Raw genomic sequence first — 20,755 nt, 5'->3', positions numbered from 1 at the left:
TATCTCAGAGTCCTGCTGTCTCTCTCTGTATCTCAGAGACCTGCTGTCTCTCTCTCTCTGTGTCCTGAGTCCTGCAGTCTCTCTCTCTGTGTCTCAGGCCTCTGTAGTCTCTCCCTGTATCTTAGAGGCCTGCAGTCTCTCTCTGTACCTCAGGCTCTTGTAGTCTCTCTCTGTACCTCAGTGTCCTGCAGTCTCTCTCGATATCTCAGTGTCCTGCTGTCTCTCTCTGTATCTCAGAGACCTGCTGTCTCTCTCTCTCTCTGTGTCATGAGTCCTGCAGTCTCTCTCTCTCTGTATCTCAGGCCCCTGTAGTCTCTCTCTGTATCTTAGAGGCCTGTAGTCTCTCTCTGTACCTCAGAGTCCTTCAGTCTCTCTCTGTTCCTCAGAGTCCTGTGTCTCTCTCTGTATCTCTGAGTCCTGTAGTCTCTCTCTCTACCTCTGTGTCCTGCAGTCTCTCTCTGTATCTTAGAGGCCTGCAGTCTCTCTGTTCCTCAGAGTCCTTCAGTCTCTCTCTGTTCCTCAGAGTTCTGTGTCTCTCTCTGTATCTCTGAGTCCTGTAGTCTCTCTCTCTACCTCTGTGTCCTGCAGTCTCTCTCTGTATCTCAGAGACCTGTAGCCTCTCTCTGTATCTCAGAGTCCTGTAGTCTCTCTCTGTATCTCAGAGTCCTGTAGCCTCTCTCTGTATCTCAGTGTCCTGCAGTCTCTCTCTCTCTGTATCTCAGTGTCCTGCAGTCTCTCTCTCTACCTCAGACTCCTGTAGTCTCTCTCTGTATCTCAGAGTCCTGTAGTCTCTCTCTGTATCTCAGAGTCCTGTAGCCTCTCTCTGTATCTCAGTGTCCTGCAGTCTCTCTCTCTGTATCTCAGAGTCCTGCAGTCTCTCTCTCTACCTCAGACTCCTGTAGTCTCTCTCTGTATCTCAGACTCCTGTAGTCTCTCTCTGTATCTCAGAGGCCTGCAGTCTCTCTCTGTATCTCAGAGTCCTGCAGTCTCTCTCTCTACCTCAGACCCCTGTAGTCTCTCTCTGTATTTCAGACTCCTGTAGTCTCTCTCTGTATCTCAGAGGCCTGCCATCTCTCTCTGTATCTCAGAGTCTGCCGTCTCTGTCTGTATCTCAGAGACCTGCTGTCTCTCTCTCTCTGTGTCCTGAGTCCTGCAGTCTCTCTCTCTGTATCTCAGTGTCCTGCCATCTCTCTCTGTACCTCAGAGTCCTGCAGTCTCTCTCTGTATCTCAGAGTCCTGCAGTCTCTCTCTCTACCTCAGACCCCTGTAGTCTCTCTCTGTATCTCAGACTCCTGCAGTCTCTCTCTGTACCTCAGAGTCCTGCAGTCTCTCTGTATCTCAGTGTCCTGTTGTCTCTCTCTGTTCCTCATAGTCCTGCAGTCTCTCTCTCTGTATCTCAGGCCCCTGTAGTCTCTCTCTGTATCTTAGAGGCCTGCAGTTTCTCTCTGTACCTCAGAGTCCTTCAGTCTCGCTCTGTTCCTCAGAGTCCTGTGTCTCTCTCTGTACCTCAGAGTCTGCCGTCTCTGTCTGTATCTCAGAGACCTGCTGTCTCTCTCTCTGTGTCCTGAGTCCTGCAGTCTCTCTCTGTTCCTCAGAGTTCTGTGTCCCTCTCTGTATCTCTGAGTCCTGTAGTCTCTCTCTCTTTACTTCTGTGTCCTGCAGTCTCTCTGTATCTCTGAGTGCTGCAGTCTCTCTCTGTATCTCATAGTCCTGCAGTCTCTAACTGTATCTCACAGTTCTGCCGTCTCTCTCTGTATCTCAAAGTCCTGCAGTCTCTCTCATTCTAAGGTGTGTATTATTTCACTATTCTCCCAACCAAAGTGAACAAATTCACAATTTCCCTCACTATACTGTGACTTTCCCTTTGCTCTGCCTTTCTAACTCGATAAATGTGTCACTGTCCCATTTTGTCACAGCTGTTCCTATCCCTCGTGCCCCTTGCCGGGATTCACATTGTGCTCATGTCACTGGGAATAATGTGTCGATCATTATCCCTCACTGCTGCACGCCAACACAAGATATATCCAATCCCAGTGGGATCATCAAGGTGACAAAGTTGCCCAATTGACTGCTACTCAGAGAAAAAACAATTCCCACCAGGTTTTACCATTAACAGAAAATAACGTAATTTATTGTCACATACGTTAATAAAAGACAGAAGTGGTACAGTGGCTCAGTGGTTAGCACTGCTGCCTCACAGCACCAGGGACCCGGTTCGATTCCACTCCTTGGTTACTGACTGTGTGGAGTTTGCACATTCTCCCCGTGTCTGCGTGGGTTTCCTCCGGTTTCCTCCCTCAGTCCGAAGAAGTGCGGGTTATGGTGGATTAACCACAGGAAATGCAGGGGTATTGGGATGGTGAGTGTGGGATGCTGTTTGGAGGGTCAGTGTGGGCTTGATGGGCTGAATGTCCTGGTTCTACATTGTAGGGATCCTATGAATAGAAAGGATTTCTAATCTCTGCAATTTAAACTGTAGCCCTTCAAAACACCCACATACACACTCGCACAGACTCACAGTCACTTACACGCACACTCACTCTGGCACACATAGACACACACACACAGACACACACACACCCACACTCACTCTGGCTCACACATACACACACCCACACCCACACTCACTCTGGCTCACACATACACACACCCACACCCACACTCACTCTGGCTCACACACACACACCCACACTCACTCTGGCTCACACACACACACACACACACACACACACTCTGGCTCACACCACACACACACACACACACACACACACACACACATATCCACACTCACTGGCTCACACATACACACACACACACACACCCACACTCACACTGGCTCACACATACACACACACACACACCCACACTCACACTGGCTCACACATACACACCCACACTCACTCTGGCTCACACACACACACACACACACACACACGCACCCACACTCACTCTGGCTCACACATACACACACGCAACAGTCTCTCTCACACGCACACTAAATCATGATGAAGACACTAAAACTCAAACAGTTTACTGTACCGTGAGGATGGGGAACCAAGATCCCACCTTCAGATTTCAAGGATGGGCTGAATAGTTTCTCACAGTCTTTTGTTATTTCCACATCAACAACAAGGTGTGAATCACAGTCGTTCTGTGATTTGATCATGAGTCGGGGAGCCCTGGGGGGCGCTCTTGTTCAAATTCTTTCTTCTAATATTTGTTGACTTGTGCTTTATTTTGCCATTTGGAGAGAGAGAGAGAGAGATTTGGACACTTTCTGTTTTGAGGCTCTGAATGTTTCTCTCTCTTTCTTTTAATACATTCAGGGAATGTGGGGGTCACTGGCCGGGCCCAGCATTTATTCCCCGTCCCTAGCTGCCCCTTGAGAAGGTGGGGGTGAGCTGCTTTCTTGAATCACTGCAGCTCAGACAATCAGAAAGTGGGGTTTACCCGGCAGAATCTTCTGAACTCAATAGCCACGAGTTCTCCCGCTCACTGCTTCGAAAAAGCAATGTCATACTGTAACCCCCACAACATGGAACACAGTGTGCAGCCCTGGTCACCATCCTGTTGGAAGGATGGGGCTGCACAGGAGGGGGTTCAGAGGGAGATTCACCAGGACGTTACCTGGGATGGAATGTCTCAGTGGGAAGGAGAGACTGGATAGGCTGGGGATGTTTTTCCTGGAACAGAGGAGGCTGGAGGGCAGTCTGATTGAGGGAGATGCAATTATGAGAGGCACAGACAGCGCAGACCATGAGAATCACTTGGGGTAAAAAATGAGGTCTGCAGATGCTGGAGATCACAGTTGAAAATGTGTTGCTGGTTAAAGCACAGCAGGTCAGGCAGCATCCAAGGAACAGGAAATTCGACGTTTCGGGCATAAGCCCTTCATAGGGCTTATGCCCGAAACGTCGAATTTCCTATTCCATGAGAATCTCTTCCCTATTACAGATGTGACGAAGACCAGAGGACACCAGTTTAAGTTGGGGAGAGAGTGGTTTACTGGGCAGAATCTATTCACCCATAGGGTGGTAGAAATGTGGCAGGTGCTTCGAGGGGTAGTGGAGAGAGATGCTCTCGAAATGTTTCAGCAGAGTCAGACGACACCCCAGGTTCAGTTCTGGCCTCGGGCAACTGACTGTGTGGAGTTTGCACGTTCTCCCTGTGTCTGCGTGGGTTTCCTCCAGGTGCTCCGGTTTCCTCCCTCAGTCCAAAGATGTGCAGGTCAGGGTGAATTGGCCATGCTAAATTACCCGTAGTGTTAGGTGAAGGGGTAAATGTAGGGGGATGTGTCTGGGTGGGTTGCTGTTCGGAGGGTCGGTGTGGACTTGTTGGGCTGAAGGGCCTGTTTCCACACTGCAAGTAATCTAATCTAATCTAAGGTTCATTTACAGTTCACCTGGTGAAGGGGCAGCACTCTGAAAGCTTGTGATTTCAAATAGACCAGTTGGACACTAACCTGATGCCATGTGACCTCTGACCCCAGTCCAATAGCGACACCTCAACATCAGAACATTGAAGCAGCACATGGATGAGCGTTTAAAATACCAGAATTAGTCAGCAAATGACCAGATGGTCAGGTGCTTTGTTCTTCCCTATAACTGGGGGCTGGGTGAACTGATGGTGTCTGTGGTGGTTTCCTGGTATTGACTCAGTTGTGTCTTCTCTAACTGCAGGGAAACCGTGGTCGGACTGGAGTGGTCATTGCTGCCTACATGCATTACAGCAACATCTCAGCCAGGTAGGGGCCTCAGCTGTCTGCTCTTCCGAACCTTCAGACCTTCTCACTCCAACATTACAAACTCCAGTACTACCAGCTCATCAGCCCGGCACCAGACTCTGCACTCGCCCTCTGTCACTTTGTGTTCATTCACAGGATGTGGGGGTCGCTAACGGGCACCCATGTGCTGAGGTGGTACGGGGCAGTTTCTCTGATCGGTGCTGAGGGGTCTGTGTTACGATGAGGGTGACATGGGGCAGTGCTCTATGGAACTCGGGAAAATGCGAGGCGATTATATTGAGATGTACCAACATTGTGAAAGGGCCTGACAGAGATAATACTGAGACCTTCTTCACCCCTGGGGCTGAGGGCAGTGGAGAGAGAGGGTTAGGATACGGTGGGTGAAGCAGAGTCTCAGGGTATGGTTAGCACAGAGACAGGGGTGGCCGCTTCCTCCTTCAGAGGGGTATGAGGCCCTGGGATCTCGACTCCAGATGATTGCCAATGTCCATCCTTGACCATATTTAAGATGGGGGGAGAGGGGAGCTGGAACAGAGAGATCCTAGGGGTCTTGGTTTAACCGAGACAGTTGGGAAGTGGGCGGGAAGGTCAGGTTAAAGCCCAAGGTGTTGGATGGTGTAGCAGGCCCGAGGGGCTGAATGGCCTGCTCCTGCTCCTATTTCCTTTGTTGTGATGAAACACCTGGTTGATGACGGTGTGTCTGTGTGACTGGGACGGTGTGTATGTGATGGCTAGGACCACGTATTTCCCCTGGGTCTTGATTAAGGAGCTATTTGTCTTCACATTCTGAATTCAACCTTTCCTGCTGTTTCCCCTCCCCCACCCACTCCCCCATCACCCACACCCCTCCCCCATCACCCACACCCACTCCCCCATCACCCACACCCCTCCCCATCACCCACACCCACTCCCCCATCACCCACACCCCTCCCCCATCATCTACACCCACTCCCCCATCACCCACACCCCTCCCCCATGACCCACACCCCTCCCCCATCACCCACACCCCTCCCCCATCACCCACACCCACACCCACTCCCCCATCACCCACACCCCTCCCCCATCACCCACACCCACTCCCCCATCACCCACACCCCTCCCCCATCATCTACACCCACTCCCCCATCACCCACACCCCTCCCCCATCACCCACACCCCTCCCCCATCACCCACACCCACTCCCCCATCACCCACACCCACTGCCCATCACCCACACCCATTCCCCCATTACCCACACCCCTCTCCCATCACCCACATCCACTCCCCCATCACCTACACCCCACCCTATCACCCACAACCACTCCCCATCACCCACACCCACTCCCCATCACCCACACCCACTCCCCATCACCCACACCCCTCCCCATCACCCACACCCCTCTCCCATCACCCACATCCACTCCCCCATCACCCACACCCACTCCCCATCACCCACACCCACTCCCCATCACACACACCCCTCCCCAACACACACACCCCTCCCCATCACCCACACCCCTCTCCCATCACCCACATCCACTCCCCCATCATCTACACCCCTCCCCCATCACCCACACCCACTCCCCCATCACCCACACCCTTCCCCCATCACCCACACCCACTCCCCCATCACCCACACACACACCCCCATCACCCACACCCCTCCCCATCACCCACACCCCTCCCCCATCACCCACACCCACTCCCCCATCACCCACACCCACTCCCCCATCACCCACAACCCTCCCTGTTACCCCCTCCATCGCCCCATCACCATCTCCCCTTCCCCCATCACCCACACCCCTCCCCCATCACTTCCCATCACACCTGTCCTCCATCAACCCCACCCCCCATCATCCCATGCCCATCTCACACCTCCGCCATCACCACCATGCCCTTCCCCAATCACCCACTCCCCATCCCCCTCCCCCATCACTGCTGTCACACATCACCCCCTTACCCCACCCCCCTTTCCTTCACCATCACCTCTGCCCCCTCCCTGCCCCCCGGACAGTGCTGACCAAGCCTTGGACCGATTCGCCATGAAGAAATTCTACGAGGACAAGATCGTGCCGGTGGGGCAGCCCTCCCAGCGCAGGTAGGTCACTCGGGGAGGTGGGGAGGATGGGGCCAAGCTGACAGAGACGGGGAGCGGGGACAGGAGTGCACAGGATGTAGGAGAATGCCGGCTAACCTGCACTCTCCAGAGATTTTCCTCCTGCATTAACACTGTGCAAGCAAATCGCAGTCTGTGTCACATAGAACTTTACTCTGTATCTAACCCCGTGCTGTCCCTGTCCTGGGAGTGTTTGATGGGGGACAGTGTAGAGGGAGCTTTACTCTGAATCTAACCCCGTGCTGTCCCTGTCCTGGGAGTGTTTGATGGGGGACAGTGTAGAGGGAGCTTTACTCTGAATCTAACCCCATGCTGTCCCTGTTCCGGGAGTGTATGATGGGGGACAGTGTAGAGGGAGCTTTACTCTGTATCTAACCCCCTGCTGTCCCTGTCCTGGGTGTGTTTGATGGGGACAGTGCAGAGGAAGCTTTACTCTGTATCTAACCGCGTGCCATCCCTGTCCCAGGAGTGTTTGATGGGGGACAGTGTAGAGGGAGCTTTACTCTGTACCTACCCCGAGCTGTTTCTGCCCTGGGAGTGTTTGCTGGGGGACAGTGTAGAGGGAGCTTTACTCTGTATCTAACCCCGTGCTGTCCCTGTCCTGGGAGTGTTTGTTGGGGACAGTGTAGAGGGAGCTTTACCCTCTATCTAATCCCATGCTGTCCCTGTCCTGGGAGTGTTTGATGGGGGACAGTGTAGAGGTAGATTTACTCTGTATCTAAATCCACGCTGTCCCTGTCCTGGGAGTGTTTGATGGGGGACAGTGTAGAGGGAGCTATACGCTGTATCTAACCCCACGCTGTCCCTGTCCTGGGAGTGTTTGATGGGGACAGTGTAGAGGGAGCTTTACTCTGTATCTAACCCCATGCTGTCCCTGTCATGGCAGTGTTTGATGGGGTACAGTGTAGAGGGAGCTTTACTCTGTATCTAACCCCGTGCTGTCCCTGTCCTGGGAGTGTTTGATGGGGGCAGTGTAGAGGGAGCTTTACTCTGTATCTAACCCCGTGCTGTCCCTAATCTGGGAGTGTTTGATGGGGGACAGTGTAGAGGGAGCTTTACTCTGTATCTTACCCCGTGCTGTCCATGTCCTGGGAGTGTTTGATGGGGACAGTGTAGAGGGAGCTTTACTCTGTATCTAACCCTGTACTGTCCCTGTCCTGGGAGTGTTTGATGGGGACAGTGTAGAGCGAGCTTTACCCTGTATCTAACCCCGTGCTGTCCCTGTCCTGGGAGTGTTTGATGGGGGACAGTGTAGAGCAAGCTTTACTCTGTATCTAACCCCGTGCTGTCCATGTCCTGTGAGTGTTTGATGGGGGAACAGTGTAGAGGGAGCTTTACTCTGTATCTAACCCCGTGCTGTCCCTGTCCTGGGAGTGTTTGATGGGGAGAGTGTGGTTTAATTTGGATCTCAGTGGAAGTGTGGTCTGCAGATGCTGGCGATCAGATTTGAGTGTGTCGCGCTGGAACAGTACAGCAGGTCAGGCAGCGTCTGAAGAGCCGGAGAGCCGTCGTTTTGTGCATAGGCTGTTGATCAGGAATGTGGGTCTAGCCTGTGGTGTGCCTGTGCTGTGGGTTATCTGAGTGACGGTGAGTGTGGCCTCAATGTTAATGGGCTCTCTGTCTCTGCTGCAGGTATGTGCATTATTTCAGTGGGCTGCTCTCTGGAACCATCAAGATGAACAATAAGCCTTTGTTCTTACATCATGTCATCATGCACGGAATTCCTGATTTCGACGTTAAAGGTGGTAAGGCTTCAGAGTACCCCAGAGAAATTATTCCTGAATGTTTCCAAGTGTCTGAAACAAAAGCTCGAGGTTTTTGCCTTCTGTGCTGGGGATCATGTCTCTGCTGCAGGATCCTCTCTCCTTCAGATGTGCTCAGTGGGGAATGTTGTGGTTCTGCTCGCCGAGCTGGAAGTTTTTGCTGCAAACGTTTCGTTCCCTGGCTAGGGAACATCATCAGTGCTATTGGAGCCTCCTGTGAAGCGCTGCTTTGATGTTTCTTCCGGTATTTATAGTGGTTTGTTCTTGCCACTTCTGGGTGTCAGTTTCAGCTGCAGTGGTTTGTATATGGGGTCCAGGTCCATGTGTCTGTTAATGGAGTTTGTGGATGAATGCCATGCCTCTAGGAATTCCCTGGCTGTTCTCTGTCTGGCTTGTCCTATGATGGTAGTGTTTTCCCAGCCAAATTCATGTTGCTGGTTGTCTGAGTGTATGGCTACTAGGGAGCCTAGAGGCATGGCATTCATCCACAAACTCCATTAACAGACTCATTGACCTGGACCCCACACACAAACTACTACAGCTGAAACTGACACGCGGAAGCGGCAAGAACAAACCACTATAAATACCGGAAGAAACATCAAAGCAGCGCTTCACAGGAGGCTCCAACAGCACTGATGATGTTCCCTAGCCAGGGAACGAAACGTTTGCAGCAAAAACTTCCAGCTCGGCGAACAGAACCACAACAACGGACACCCGAGCTACAAATCTTCAACCAGACTTTAAACACTCAGTGGGGAATGCTGTCATTTGTTGACAGTGTGTTTGGATCCTTAAACTCTAAATATTGCTTGAGAGACGCAGACTTCCCTCTCAGTGTCGGACTAAGGCCAAACCATCCTCTGATACACCTGTAATACTCAAAATCTCCACCTTGGATAGCAGCTACTGTGTTGGAATAAATACTGGGTTCCTTGTCGTGTCCTGGATTTCTGGGTCATCGTTTTCACACGAGAAAAGGGTGTCTCTTTTTCTGGGGTTTCCTGGATGTTCAAGCCAAGCCCTTGCACCTACTTCACCATCTCCTGTTTCATTGGTCTGGCTCCCATGGAGTTATGTATGAGGTCTTCCCCTCGAGATCACAGAGATGTACAGCACGGAAACAGACCCTTCGGTCCAACCTGTCCATGCCGACCAGATATCCCAACCCAATCTAGTCCCACCTGCCAGCACCCGGCCCATATCCCTCCAAACCCTTCCTATTCATATACCCATCCAGATGCCTTTTAAATGCTGTAATTGTACCAGCCTCCACCACATCCTCTGGCAGCTCATTCCATACACGTACCACCCTCTGTGTGAAAAACCTGCCCCTCAAACCCCCTTGAAATCTTTCCCTTCTCCTCCAGCTGGATGTTCCCTGTCCCTCGGTTCTCAGTTGTGTCACTGAAAGATTGTTGCTCACCCCGCACTATCTCTGTCTCTGGCGTTGATTATTCTATTGACTGAAGATGATCAATGAACAACTCCTGAATCAGCTCCAGTGGGTTGGACTGTTAGTTCGGGTTCTCAGTATTAGTCTCTTCACCCAAACCTCACTGAGTTATAGCTTCTGCCCTGCCTTTGGTGATGGCAGCAGTGGATTCCACATGATACTCAAGTGTGATCATGTAAGGTGAGATCTTCAGTCTCTTTTGGGTTCTCTGGTCACTACGCTGCTGACTGTGGACTGTACATTTAGCTATTCCCAAGGTATCCTGTCCAATACACCTTCCCAAAAAGCAAGCAGGAATAACTGTCCTCTCTCCATGCATCAGTGTGAAATACTGTTGGTGTCCACAATTAGAATTCTTGGCCAACTCACCAAGTGATGACACTGATAGCTCTTCAGCGAGATATTGATGACAGTCTGAGTCATTATGTACTCTGGCCAAATTTGACTCAAAGGCCACTTGACTTTTGGGCATGTCAGATGTTTCTTTTATGGCATTATTTTCTTTATTCACTCAAAGAATGTTGGTGTCACTGGCTGGGCCCGGCATTTATTCCCCCGTCCCTAGTTGCCCCTTGAGAAGATGGGGGTGAGCTGCCTTCCTGACCCGCTGCAGTCCATGTGCTGTGGGTAGACCCACAATGCCCTGAGGGAGGGAATTCCAGGATTCTGACCCAGTGACACTGAAGGAACGGTGATATATTTCCAAGTCAGGATGGTGAGGGGCTTGGAGGGGAACTTGCAGGGGGTGGTGTTCCCATGGATCTGCTGCCCTTGTCCTTCTGGATGGAAGTGGGTGTGGGTTTGGAAGGTGCTGCCTGAGGGTCTTTGGTGAGTTTCTGCAGGGCATCTTGTAGATGGTACACACTGCTGTTACTGAGTGTGGGTGGGGGGAGGGAGGGGACGGTACACACTGCTGTTACTGAGTGTGGGTGGGGGGAGGGAGGGGATGGTACACACTGCTGTTACTGAGTGTGGGTGGGGGGAGGGAGGGGATGGTACACACTGCTGTTACTGAGTGTGGGTGGGGGGAGGGACGGGATGGTACACACTGCTGCTACTGAGTGTGGGTGGGGGAGGGAGAGGATGGTACACACTGCTGTTACTGAGTGTGGGTGGGGGAGGGAGGGGATGGTACACACTGCTGTTACTGAGTGTGGGTGGGGGGAGGGAGGGGATGGTACACACTGCTGTTACTGAGTGTGGGTGGGGGAGGGAGGGGATGGTACACACTGCTGTTACTGAGTGTGGGTGGGGGAGGGAGGGGATGGTACACACTGCTGTTACTGAGTGTGGGTGGGGGAGGGAGGGGACGGTACACACTGGTGTTACTGAGTGTGGGTGGGGGAGGGAGGGGATGGTACACACTGCTGTTACTGAGTGTGGGTGGGGGAGGGAGGGGATGGTACACACTGCTGTTACTGAGTGTGGGTGGGGGAGGGAGTGGGTGTTTGTGGATGTGGTGCCAATCAAGCGGCTGCTTTGTCCTGGATGGTGTTGAGCTTCTTGAGTGTTGTTGGAGCTGCCCCCATCCAGGGCAAGTGGGGATTATTCCATCACACTCCGGACTTGGGCCTTGTAGATGGCGGACAGGTTTTGGGGAGTCAGGAGGGGAGTTACTCACTGCAGGATTCCCAGCCTCTGAGCTGCTCCTGTAGCCGCTGTGTTTATGTGGGGAGTCCAGTTGAGTTTCTGGTCAGTGGTCACCCCCAGGAAGTTGATAGTGAGGGATTCAGTGATGGTAACACCATGGAGTATCAGTAGTGCAGTGATTAGACTGTCTCTTATTGCCTGGCATTTGTGTGGTGCGTGTGGATCCTCCAATCTTTCTGCAGCTCTATCACTGTGCCTTACGTCTGCGCTGTATTTGATTTTGAGCTAATCCTGTTTCCTAAGGATTGCCAGCTGCACAATGTCCAGTCAGGTGGTCTATATGGACCTTCTCTTCTGCAATCTGATGGGAATTACAATTTCTCTCTCAATTTCTTATTAATGCATTGATTAATCTAATTATTGGAAGCAGTTTTTGGATGTAAATTTGCTCACTGAGCTGGAAGGCGCATTTCCAGACATTTTGTCAACCTACGAGGTAACGTCTTCAGTGGGCATGAGAATGCCTGGAAGCATGGCATTCCAACCGGAACTCTATCAACATACACATCGAGTTAGACCCCATCTACCACCCTCTGAGAAAAGGAACAGGACATAACATCACCACAGGAAATGACATCACCAACCCAAAGAAACCCAAACATATAATTAGAAAACAGGAATTACCAGAAGTGGTTTGCCTGGAGGCCCACTGAAGATGTTACCCAGTACGGTGGCGAAACATCTGGAAATGAACCTTCCATCTCAGCGAGCAAACCTACATCCAGAACCTCAATCTGAGCTACAGATCTCCTCAAAACTCACTAGGGAGCTGTTTTTATTCTGCCATTTTATTATCACTTTAAATTTGCTGATCTTCAACCCTTTCGTCTTGTATTTAACAATTACTGTTTGAAATTGAATGATTATAGAAGACCGTAGACTTTGTCCAGCATTATTTTGTCAGTCAGATGTTTAAATTCTGTGTTGCATTACACACTACTCTGCTGTAATGCGGGGTTGGTCAATGTGAATTGGCTACAATGGGATTGAAGACTTTAGATCATTATTTTTAGAATTCGATCTTTCCTGACCAGTATTGGCTATAACAGGATTCTAGTTTCATTAGTTTTAATGGTGCGGCTAGGACATGATTTTTCATAACACGGAATCACACGGGAATGGGACTATTGTGTTATATCAGAACGGTACTACTACTTCAGTGCTTTGAAGCTTCTTAAACCAGTTTGTAAGACTGTATCTCAGTACACCTTACTGTGTCTCTGTACACCTTACTGTATCTCTGTACACCTTACTGTATCTCTGTACACCTTACTGTGTCTCTGCACACCTTACTGTATCTCTGTACACCTTACTGTATCTCTGTACACCTTACTGTGTCTCTGCACACCTTACTGTGTCTCTGTACACCTTACTGTATCTCTGTACACCTTACTGTGTCTCTGTACACCTTACTGTATCTCTGCACACCTTACTGTGTCTCTGTACCCCTTACTGTGTCTCTGTACACCTTACTGTATCTCTCTACACTTTACTGTATCCTGCACAACTTATTGTATCTCTGTACACCTTACTGTATCCCTGTACAATTACTGTATCCCTATACACCTTACTGTATCTCTGCACGCCTTATTATATCCCTGCACACCTTACTGTATCTCTGTACACCTTACTGTATCCCTGTACATTTACTGTGTCTCAGTACACCCTACTGTGTCTCTGTACACCTTACTGTGTCTCTGTACTCCTTCCTATATCCCTGAACACCTTACTGTATCGCTGTACACCTTACTGTGTCTGTGTACACGTTCCTATATCCGTGTACACCTTACTGTATCTCTGCACTCCTCACTGTATCTCTGCACACCTTACTGTATCTCTGTACACCTAACTGCGTCTCTGTACACCTTACTGTATCTCTGTTCACCTTACTGTGTCTCTGTACACCTTACTGTGTCTCTGTACACCTTACTGTATCTCTGCACTCCTTACTGTGTCTCTGCACTCCTTACTGTGTCTCTGTACACCTTACTGTATCTCTGTACCCCTTACTGTGTCTCTGTACACCTTACTGTGTCTCTGTACACCTTACTGTATCTCTGCACACCTTACTGTGTCTCTGTACCCCTTACTGTGTCTCTGTACACCTTACTGTGTCTCTGTACACTTTACTGTATCCTGCACAACTTATTGTATCTCTGTACACCTTACTGTATCCCTGTACATTTACTGTATCCCTATACACCTTACTGTATCTCTGCACGCCTTATTATATCCCTGCACACCTTACGGTATCTCTGTACACCTTACTGTATCCCTGTACATTTACTGTGTCTCAGTACACCCTACTGTGTCTCTGTACACCTTACAGTGTCTCTGTACTCCTTCCTATATCCCTGAACACCTTACTGTATCACTGTACACCTTACTGTGTCTGTGTACACGTTCCTATATCCGTGTACACCTTACTGTATCTCTGCACTCCTCACTGTATCTCTGCACACCTTACTGTATCTCTGTACACCTAACTGCGTCTCTGTACACCTTACTGTATCTCTGTTCACCTTACTGTGTCTCTGCACACCTTACTGTATCTCTGTTCACCTTACTGTGTCTCTGTACACCTTACTGTATCTCTGCACTCCTTACTGTGTCTCTGCACTCCTCACTGTATCTCTGCACACCTTACTGTATCTCTGTACACCTTACTGTATCTCTGCACTCCTTACTGTGTCTCTGTACACCTTACTGTATCTCTGTTCACCTTACTGTGTCTCTGTACACCTTACTGTATCTCTGCACTCCTTACTGTATCTCTGTACACCTTACTGTATCTCTGCACTCCTTACTGTATCTCTGTACACCTTACTGTGTCTCTGTACACCTTACTGTATCCCTGTACACCTTACTGTATCTCTGCACACCTTACTGTGTCTCTGTACACCTTACTGTATCTCTGTACACCTTACTGTGTCTCTGCACTCCTTACTGTGTCTCTGTACACCTTACTGTATCTCTGCACTCCTCACTGTATCTCTGCACACCTTACTGTATCCCTGTACATTTACTGTGTCTCAGTACACCCTACTGTGTCTCTGTACACCTTACTGTATCTCTGTACACCTTACTGTGTCTCTGTACACCTTACTGTATCTCTGTTCATCTTACTGTGTCTCTGTACACCTTACTGTATCTCTGTACACCTTACTGTGTCTCTGTACACCTTACTGAATCTCTGTACCCCTTACTGTGTCTCTGTACACCTTACTGTATCTCTGTACACCTTACTGTATCTCTGTACACCTTACTGTGTCTCTGTACCCCTTACTGTGTCTCTGTACACCTTACTGTGTCTCTGTACCCCTTACTGTGTCTCTGTACACTTTACTGTATCCTGCACAACTTATTGTATCCCTATACACCTTACTGTATCTCTGCACGCCTTATTATATCCCTGCACACCTTACGGTATCTCTGTACACCTTACTGTATCTCTGCACACCTTACGGTATCTCTGTACACCTTACTGTATCCCTGTACATTTACTGTGTCTCAGTACACCCTACTGTGTCTCTGTACACCTTACTGTGTCTCTGTACTCCTTCCTATATCCCTGAACACCTTACTGTATCGCTGTACACCTTACTGTGTCTGTGTACACGTTCCTATATCCGTGTACACCTTATCGTATCTCTGCACTCCTCACTGTATCTCTGCACACCTTACTGTATCTCTGTACACCTAACTGCGTCTCTGTACACCTTACTGTATCTCTGTTAACCATACTGTGTCTCTGTACACCTTACTGTATCTCTGCACTCCTCACTGTATCTCTGCACACCTTACTGTATCTCTGTACACCTAACTGCGTCTCTGTACACCTTACTGTATCTCTGTACACCTTACTGTATCTCTGCACTCCTTACTGTGTCTCTGCACTCCTTACTGTGTCTCTGCACACCTTACTGTGTCTCTGTACACCTTACTGTATCTCTGCACTCCTCACTGTATCTCTGCACTCCTTACTGTGTCTCTGCACTCCTTACTGTATCTCTGTACACCTTACTGTATCTCTGCACTCCTTACTGTGTCTCTGTACACCTTACTGTATCTCTGCACACCTTACTGTGTCTCTGTAAACCTTACTGTATCTCTGCACACCTTACTGTATCTCTGTACACCTTACTGTGTCTCTGTACCCCTTACTGTGTCTCTGTACACCTTACTGTGTCTCTGCACACCTTACTGTATCTCTGTACACCTTACTGTGTCTCTGTACACCTTACTGTATCTCTGCACACCTTACTGTATCTCTGTACACCTTACTGTGTCTCTGTACACCTTACTGTATCTCTGTACACCTTACTGTGTCTCTGTACCCCTTACTGTGTCTCTGTACACCTTACTGTATCTCTGTACACCTTACTGTATCTCTGCACTCCTTACTGTATCTCTGTACACCTTACTGTATCTCTGCACTCCTTACTGTGTCTCTGTACACCTTACTGTATCTCTGCACACCTTACTGTGTCTCTGTACACCTTACTGTGTCTCTGTACACCTTACTGTATCTCTGTACCCCTTACTGTGTCTCTGTACACCTTACTGTATCTCTGTACGCCTTACTGTGTCTCTGTACACCTTACTGTGTCTCTGTACCCCTTACTGTGTCTCTGTACACTTTACTGTATCCTGCACAACTTATTGTATCCCTATACACCTTACTGTATCTCTGCACGCCTTATTATATCCCTGCACACCTTACGGTATCTCTGTACACCTTACTGTATCCCTGTACATTTACTGTGTCTCAGTACACCCTACTGTGTCTCTGTACACCTTACTGTGTCTCTGTACTCCTTCCTATATCCCTGAACACCTTACTGTATCGCTGTACACCTTACTGTGTCTGTGTACACGTTCCTATATCCGTGTACACCTTACTGTATCTCTGCACTCCTCACTGTATCTCTGCACACCTTACTGTATCTCTGTACACCTAACTGCGTCTCTGTACACCTTACTGTATCTCTGTTCACCTTACTGTGTCTCTGTACACCTTACTGTATCTCTGCACTCCTTACTGTGTCTCTGCACTCCTTACTGTGTCTCTGCACACCTTACTGTGTCTCTGTACACCTTACTGTATCTCTGCACTCCTCACTGTATCTCTGCACTCCTTACTGTGTCTCTGTACACCTTACTGTATCTCTGTTCACCTTACTGTGTCTCTGTACACCTTACTGTATCTCTGCACTCCTTACTGTGTCTCTGTACACCTTACTGTATCTCTGCACTCGTTACTGTATCTCTGTACACCTTACTGTATCTCTGCACTCCTTACTGTGTCTCTGTACACCTTACTGTATCTCTGCACACCTTACTGTATCTCTGCACTCCTTACTGTGTCTCTGTACACCTTACTGTATCTCTGCACACCTTACTGTATCTCTGTACACCTTACTGTATCTCTGCACTCCTTACTGTGTCTCTGTACACCTTACTGTATCTCTGCACACCTTACTGTATCTCTGTACACCTTACTGTGTCTCTGTACACCTTACTGTATCTCTGCACACCTTACTGTGTCTCTGTACCCCTTACTGTGTCTCTGCACTCCTTACTGTATCTCTGTACACCTTACTGTATCTCTGCACTCCTTACTGTATCTCTGTACACCTTACTGTATCTCTGCACACCTTACTGTGTCTCTGTACACCTTACTGTATCTCTGTACACCTTACTGTATCTCTGCACACCTTACTGTGTCTCTGTACACCTTACTGTATCTCTGCACACCTTACTGTATCTCTGTACACCTTACTGTGTCTCTGCACACCTTACTGTGTCTCTGTACACCTTACTGTATCTCTGTACACCTTACTGTGTCTCTGTACACCTTACTGTATCTCTGCACACCTTACTGTGTCTCTGTACACCTTACTGTGTCTCTGTACACTTTACTGTATCCTGCACAACTTATTGTATCCCTATACACCTTACTGTATCTCTGCACGCCTTATTATATCCCTGCACACCTTACGGTATCTCTGTACACCTTACTGTATCCCTGTACATTTACTGTGTCTCAGTACACCCTACTGTGTCTCTGTACACCTTACTGTGTCTCTGTACTCCTTCCTATATCCCTGAACACCTTACTGTATCGCTGTACACCTTACTGTGTCTGTGTACACGTTCCTATATCCGTGTACACCTTACTGTATCTCTGCACTCCTCACTGTATCTCTGCACACCTTACTGTATCTCTGTACACCTAACTGCGTCTCTGTACACCTTACTGTATCTCTGTTCACCTTACTGTGTCTCTGTACACCTTACTGTATCTCTGTTCACCTTACTGTATCTCTGTTCACCTTACTGTGTCTCTGTACACCTTACTGTATCTCTGCACTCCTTACTGTGTCTCTGCACTCCTTACTGTGTCTCTGTACACCTTACTGTATCTCTGTTCACCTTACTGTGTCTCTGTACACCTTACTGTGTCTCTGTACACCTTACTGTATCTCTGCACTCCTTACTGTGTCTCTGCACTCCTCACTGTATCTCTGCACACCTTACTGTATCTCTGTACACCTTACTGTATCTCTGCACTCCTTACTGTGTCTCTGTACACCTTACTGTATCTCTGTTCACCTTACTGTATCTCTGTTCACCTTACTGTGTCTCTGTACACCTTACTGTATCTCTGCACTCCTTACTGTGTCTCTGCACTCCTTACTGTGTCTCTGTACACCTTACTGTATCTCTGTTCACCTTACTGTGTCTCTGTACACCTTACTGTATCTCTGCACACCTTACTGTGTCTCTGTACACCTTACTGTGTCTCTGTACACCTTACTGTATCTCTGCACTCCTTACTGTATCTCTGTACACCTTACTGTATCTCTGCACTCCTTACTGTGTCTCTGTACACCTTACTGTATCTCTGTACACCTTACTGTGTCTCTGTACACCTTACTGTATCTCTGCACTCCTCACTGTATCTCTGTTCACCTTACTGTGTCTCTGTACACCTTACTGTATCTCTGTACACCTTACTGTGTCTCTGTACACCTTACTGTGTCTCTCTACACCTTACTGTATCTCTCTACACTTTACTGTGTCTCTGTTCACCTTACTGTGTCTCTGTACACCTTACTGTATCTCTGTACACCTTACTGTGTCTCTGTACACCTTACTGTATCTCTCTACACTTTACTGTGTCTCTGTTCACCTTACTGTGTCTCTGTACACCTTACTGTATCTCTGTACACCTTACTGTGTCTCTGTACACCCTACTGTGTCTCTGCACACCTTACTGTGTCTCTGTACACCTTACTCTCTCTCTGTTCACCTTACTGTATGTCTGTATACCTTACTGTGTCTCTGCACACCTTACTGTATCTCTGTTACAGTAGGTTACATGTAAACACGGCTACACTTGGTAAGGTGAGTTACTGGGACCTTACAGAGATGCTGTTCCCTCTGAAAGTGAGAGCTCCCTGTGTCCACCCTGAGACTCTGGGACACGTCAGTCAGGTGGGTGGAGCTGATGGAAGATGGATGTTAACCCTTTATGGTCTACCGCAGTGGTGAGTGCAGAGGCTGGAGGCATGAGGGGAATGGTTCTCCAGGGCGAGGGAAGCTTGAAGGTTTGGCAACTGAATGGTTGGCTTTGTTCTCAGGGCAGGTAGCCTCAGCAAGTTGAGATCTCCGAGGTGAAAGTGGCACGTTCTTGCTCAGACTATCATCTCTCCTGCTCCTCGGACGCTGCCCGACCTGCTGTGCTTTTCCAGTGCCACTCTTTTGAAGATCAAGTTTGCCCTCTTCCGTGCCATTTCACCAGCTGCCCCACCTCCCAGACTCTCCCCGAGACAGAGAGTGTGACTCTCAGATGCGAGCTGGATCCCAAACCTGGAGATGAATTGTGTCGTGGAGCACAATTCCTTTGTTCCTGTTTGTTCCTCATGGATGGAGTGCAGGTCCATATCTGGCTAATTCCAGTGTCTCAGCCCAGATCCCAGCAGACGCTGTTTGTAAATACTGCAGGGAATGTCATCACCTTCAGCACAGCAGCTTGCCAGTTGTCTGAGGATACCATAAACACAGCCCAGCGCCACACGCTGTTACTAACACATCCCGTTTCCCTCACTATGACAGTGTCTGCTTCTCACTGTTACTCCCTATTTCACCACTCTGGGTTTTTCTCACCTTTAGTCCCTGCGGTGATTGTGATTAGTCTCTCATTCCCATCATTACTCTCTGTTTCAATCATTATTACTCTCTGTTCCTGTCCCTGTTACTCACTGTTACTCGTACCCACCTTCCCTGTGATCGAATAATGCTCCTCCTCTGTTCTAGGTTGTCGGTCATTCCTGAAGATCTACCAATCAATGCAGCCGGTGTACACCTCAGGAATCTAGTGAGTCACTCTGTGACATTCAATGTTTCAAATTCTCGTCCCTGGTTTCTCGTGTGCTCAGTAACAAATACCAATCATAATTTTCTGCTTTACATCAGCAACATTCCAGGAGATGGTCAGACCAGTATTTGTATCACCATCGAACCAGGCCTCATGCTAAAAGGAGATATCCTGGTAAGAAATTATTGTAGGATCACAGGCTACAAAAACCTTCTCTGACAATCTCACACTACTAACTCCCACACACACTGACCCTCACTGGGGTACACTCCCACACACACTGACCCTCACTGGGGTACACTCCCACACACACTGACTCTCACTGGGATACAGTCTCACACACACTAACTCTCACTGGGGTACACTCCCACACACACTGACTCTCACTGGGATACAGTCTCACACACACTAACTCTCACTGGGGTACAGTCCCTCACACACTGACTCTCACTGGGGTACAGTCCCACACACACTGACTCTCACTGGGGTACAGTCTCACACACACTGACTCTCACTGGGGTACACTCCCACACACACTGACCCTCACTGGGGTACAGTCCCTCACACACTGACTCTCACTGGGATACAGTCCCTCACACACTGACTCTCACTGGGGTACAGACCCACACACACTGACTCTCACTGGGGTACACTCCCTCACACACTG

At 49.1% G+C, this 20,755-nt stretch overlaps 1 protein-coding gene across 13 annotated transcripts in view; it reads left to right on the top strand.

The window, feature by feature from the left end:
* Positions 1 to 20,755, top strand: part of tns1b (tensin 1b) — a 592,899-nt gene that overhangs the window by 424,316 nt on the left and 147,828 nt on the right. For 12 of the 13 annotated variants that reach the window (XM_060828194.1, XM_060828193.1, XM_060828192.1 and 9 more), the window contains 5 exons: positions 4,680 to 4,744; positions 6,738 to 6,821; positions 8,472 to 8,584; positions 20,028 to 20,088; positions 20,187 to 20,262. In XM_060828194.1, the coding sequence (XP_060684177.1) occupies positions 4,680 to 4,744; positions 6,738 to 6,821; positions 8,472 to 8,584; positions 20,028 to 20,088; positions 20,187 to 20,262 (399 nt within the window). The remainder of the gene's footprint in view (positions 1 to 4,679; positions 4,745 to 6,737; positions 6,822 to 8,471; positions 8,585 to 20,027; positions 20,089 to 20,186; positions 20,263 to 20,755) is intronic. The other variant, XM_060828191.1, reaches the window with a different exon arrangement.

Source organism: Hemiscyllium ocellatum, chromosome 7, assembly GCF_020745735.1.
Source record: "Hemiscyllium ocellatum isolate sHemOce1 chromosome 7, sHemOce1.pat.X.cur, whole genome shotgun sequence".
Classification (NCBI taxonomy): Eukaryota; Metazoa; Chordata; class Chondrichthyes; order Orectolobiformes; family Hemiscylliidae; genus Hemiscyllium; species Hemiscyllium ocellatum.
Note: the sequence above shows the minus strand (reverse complement) of the source record. Positions and strands in the feature narration are given on the sequence as shown.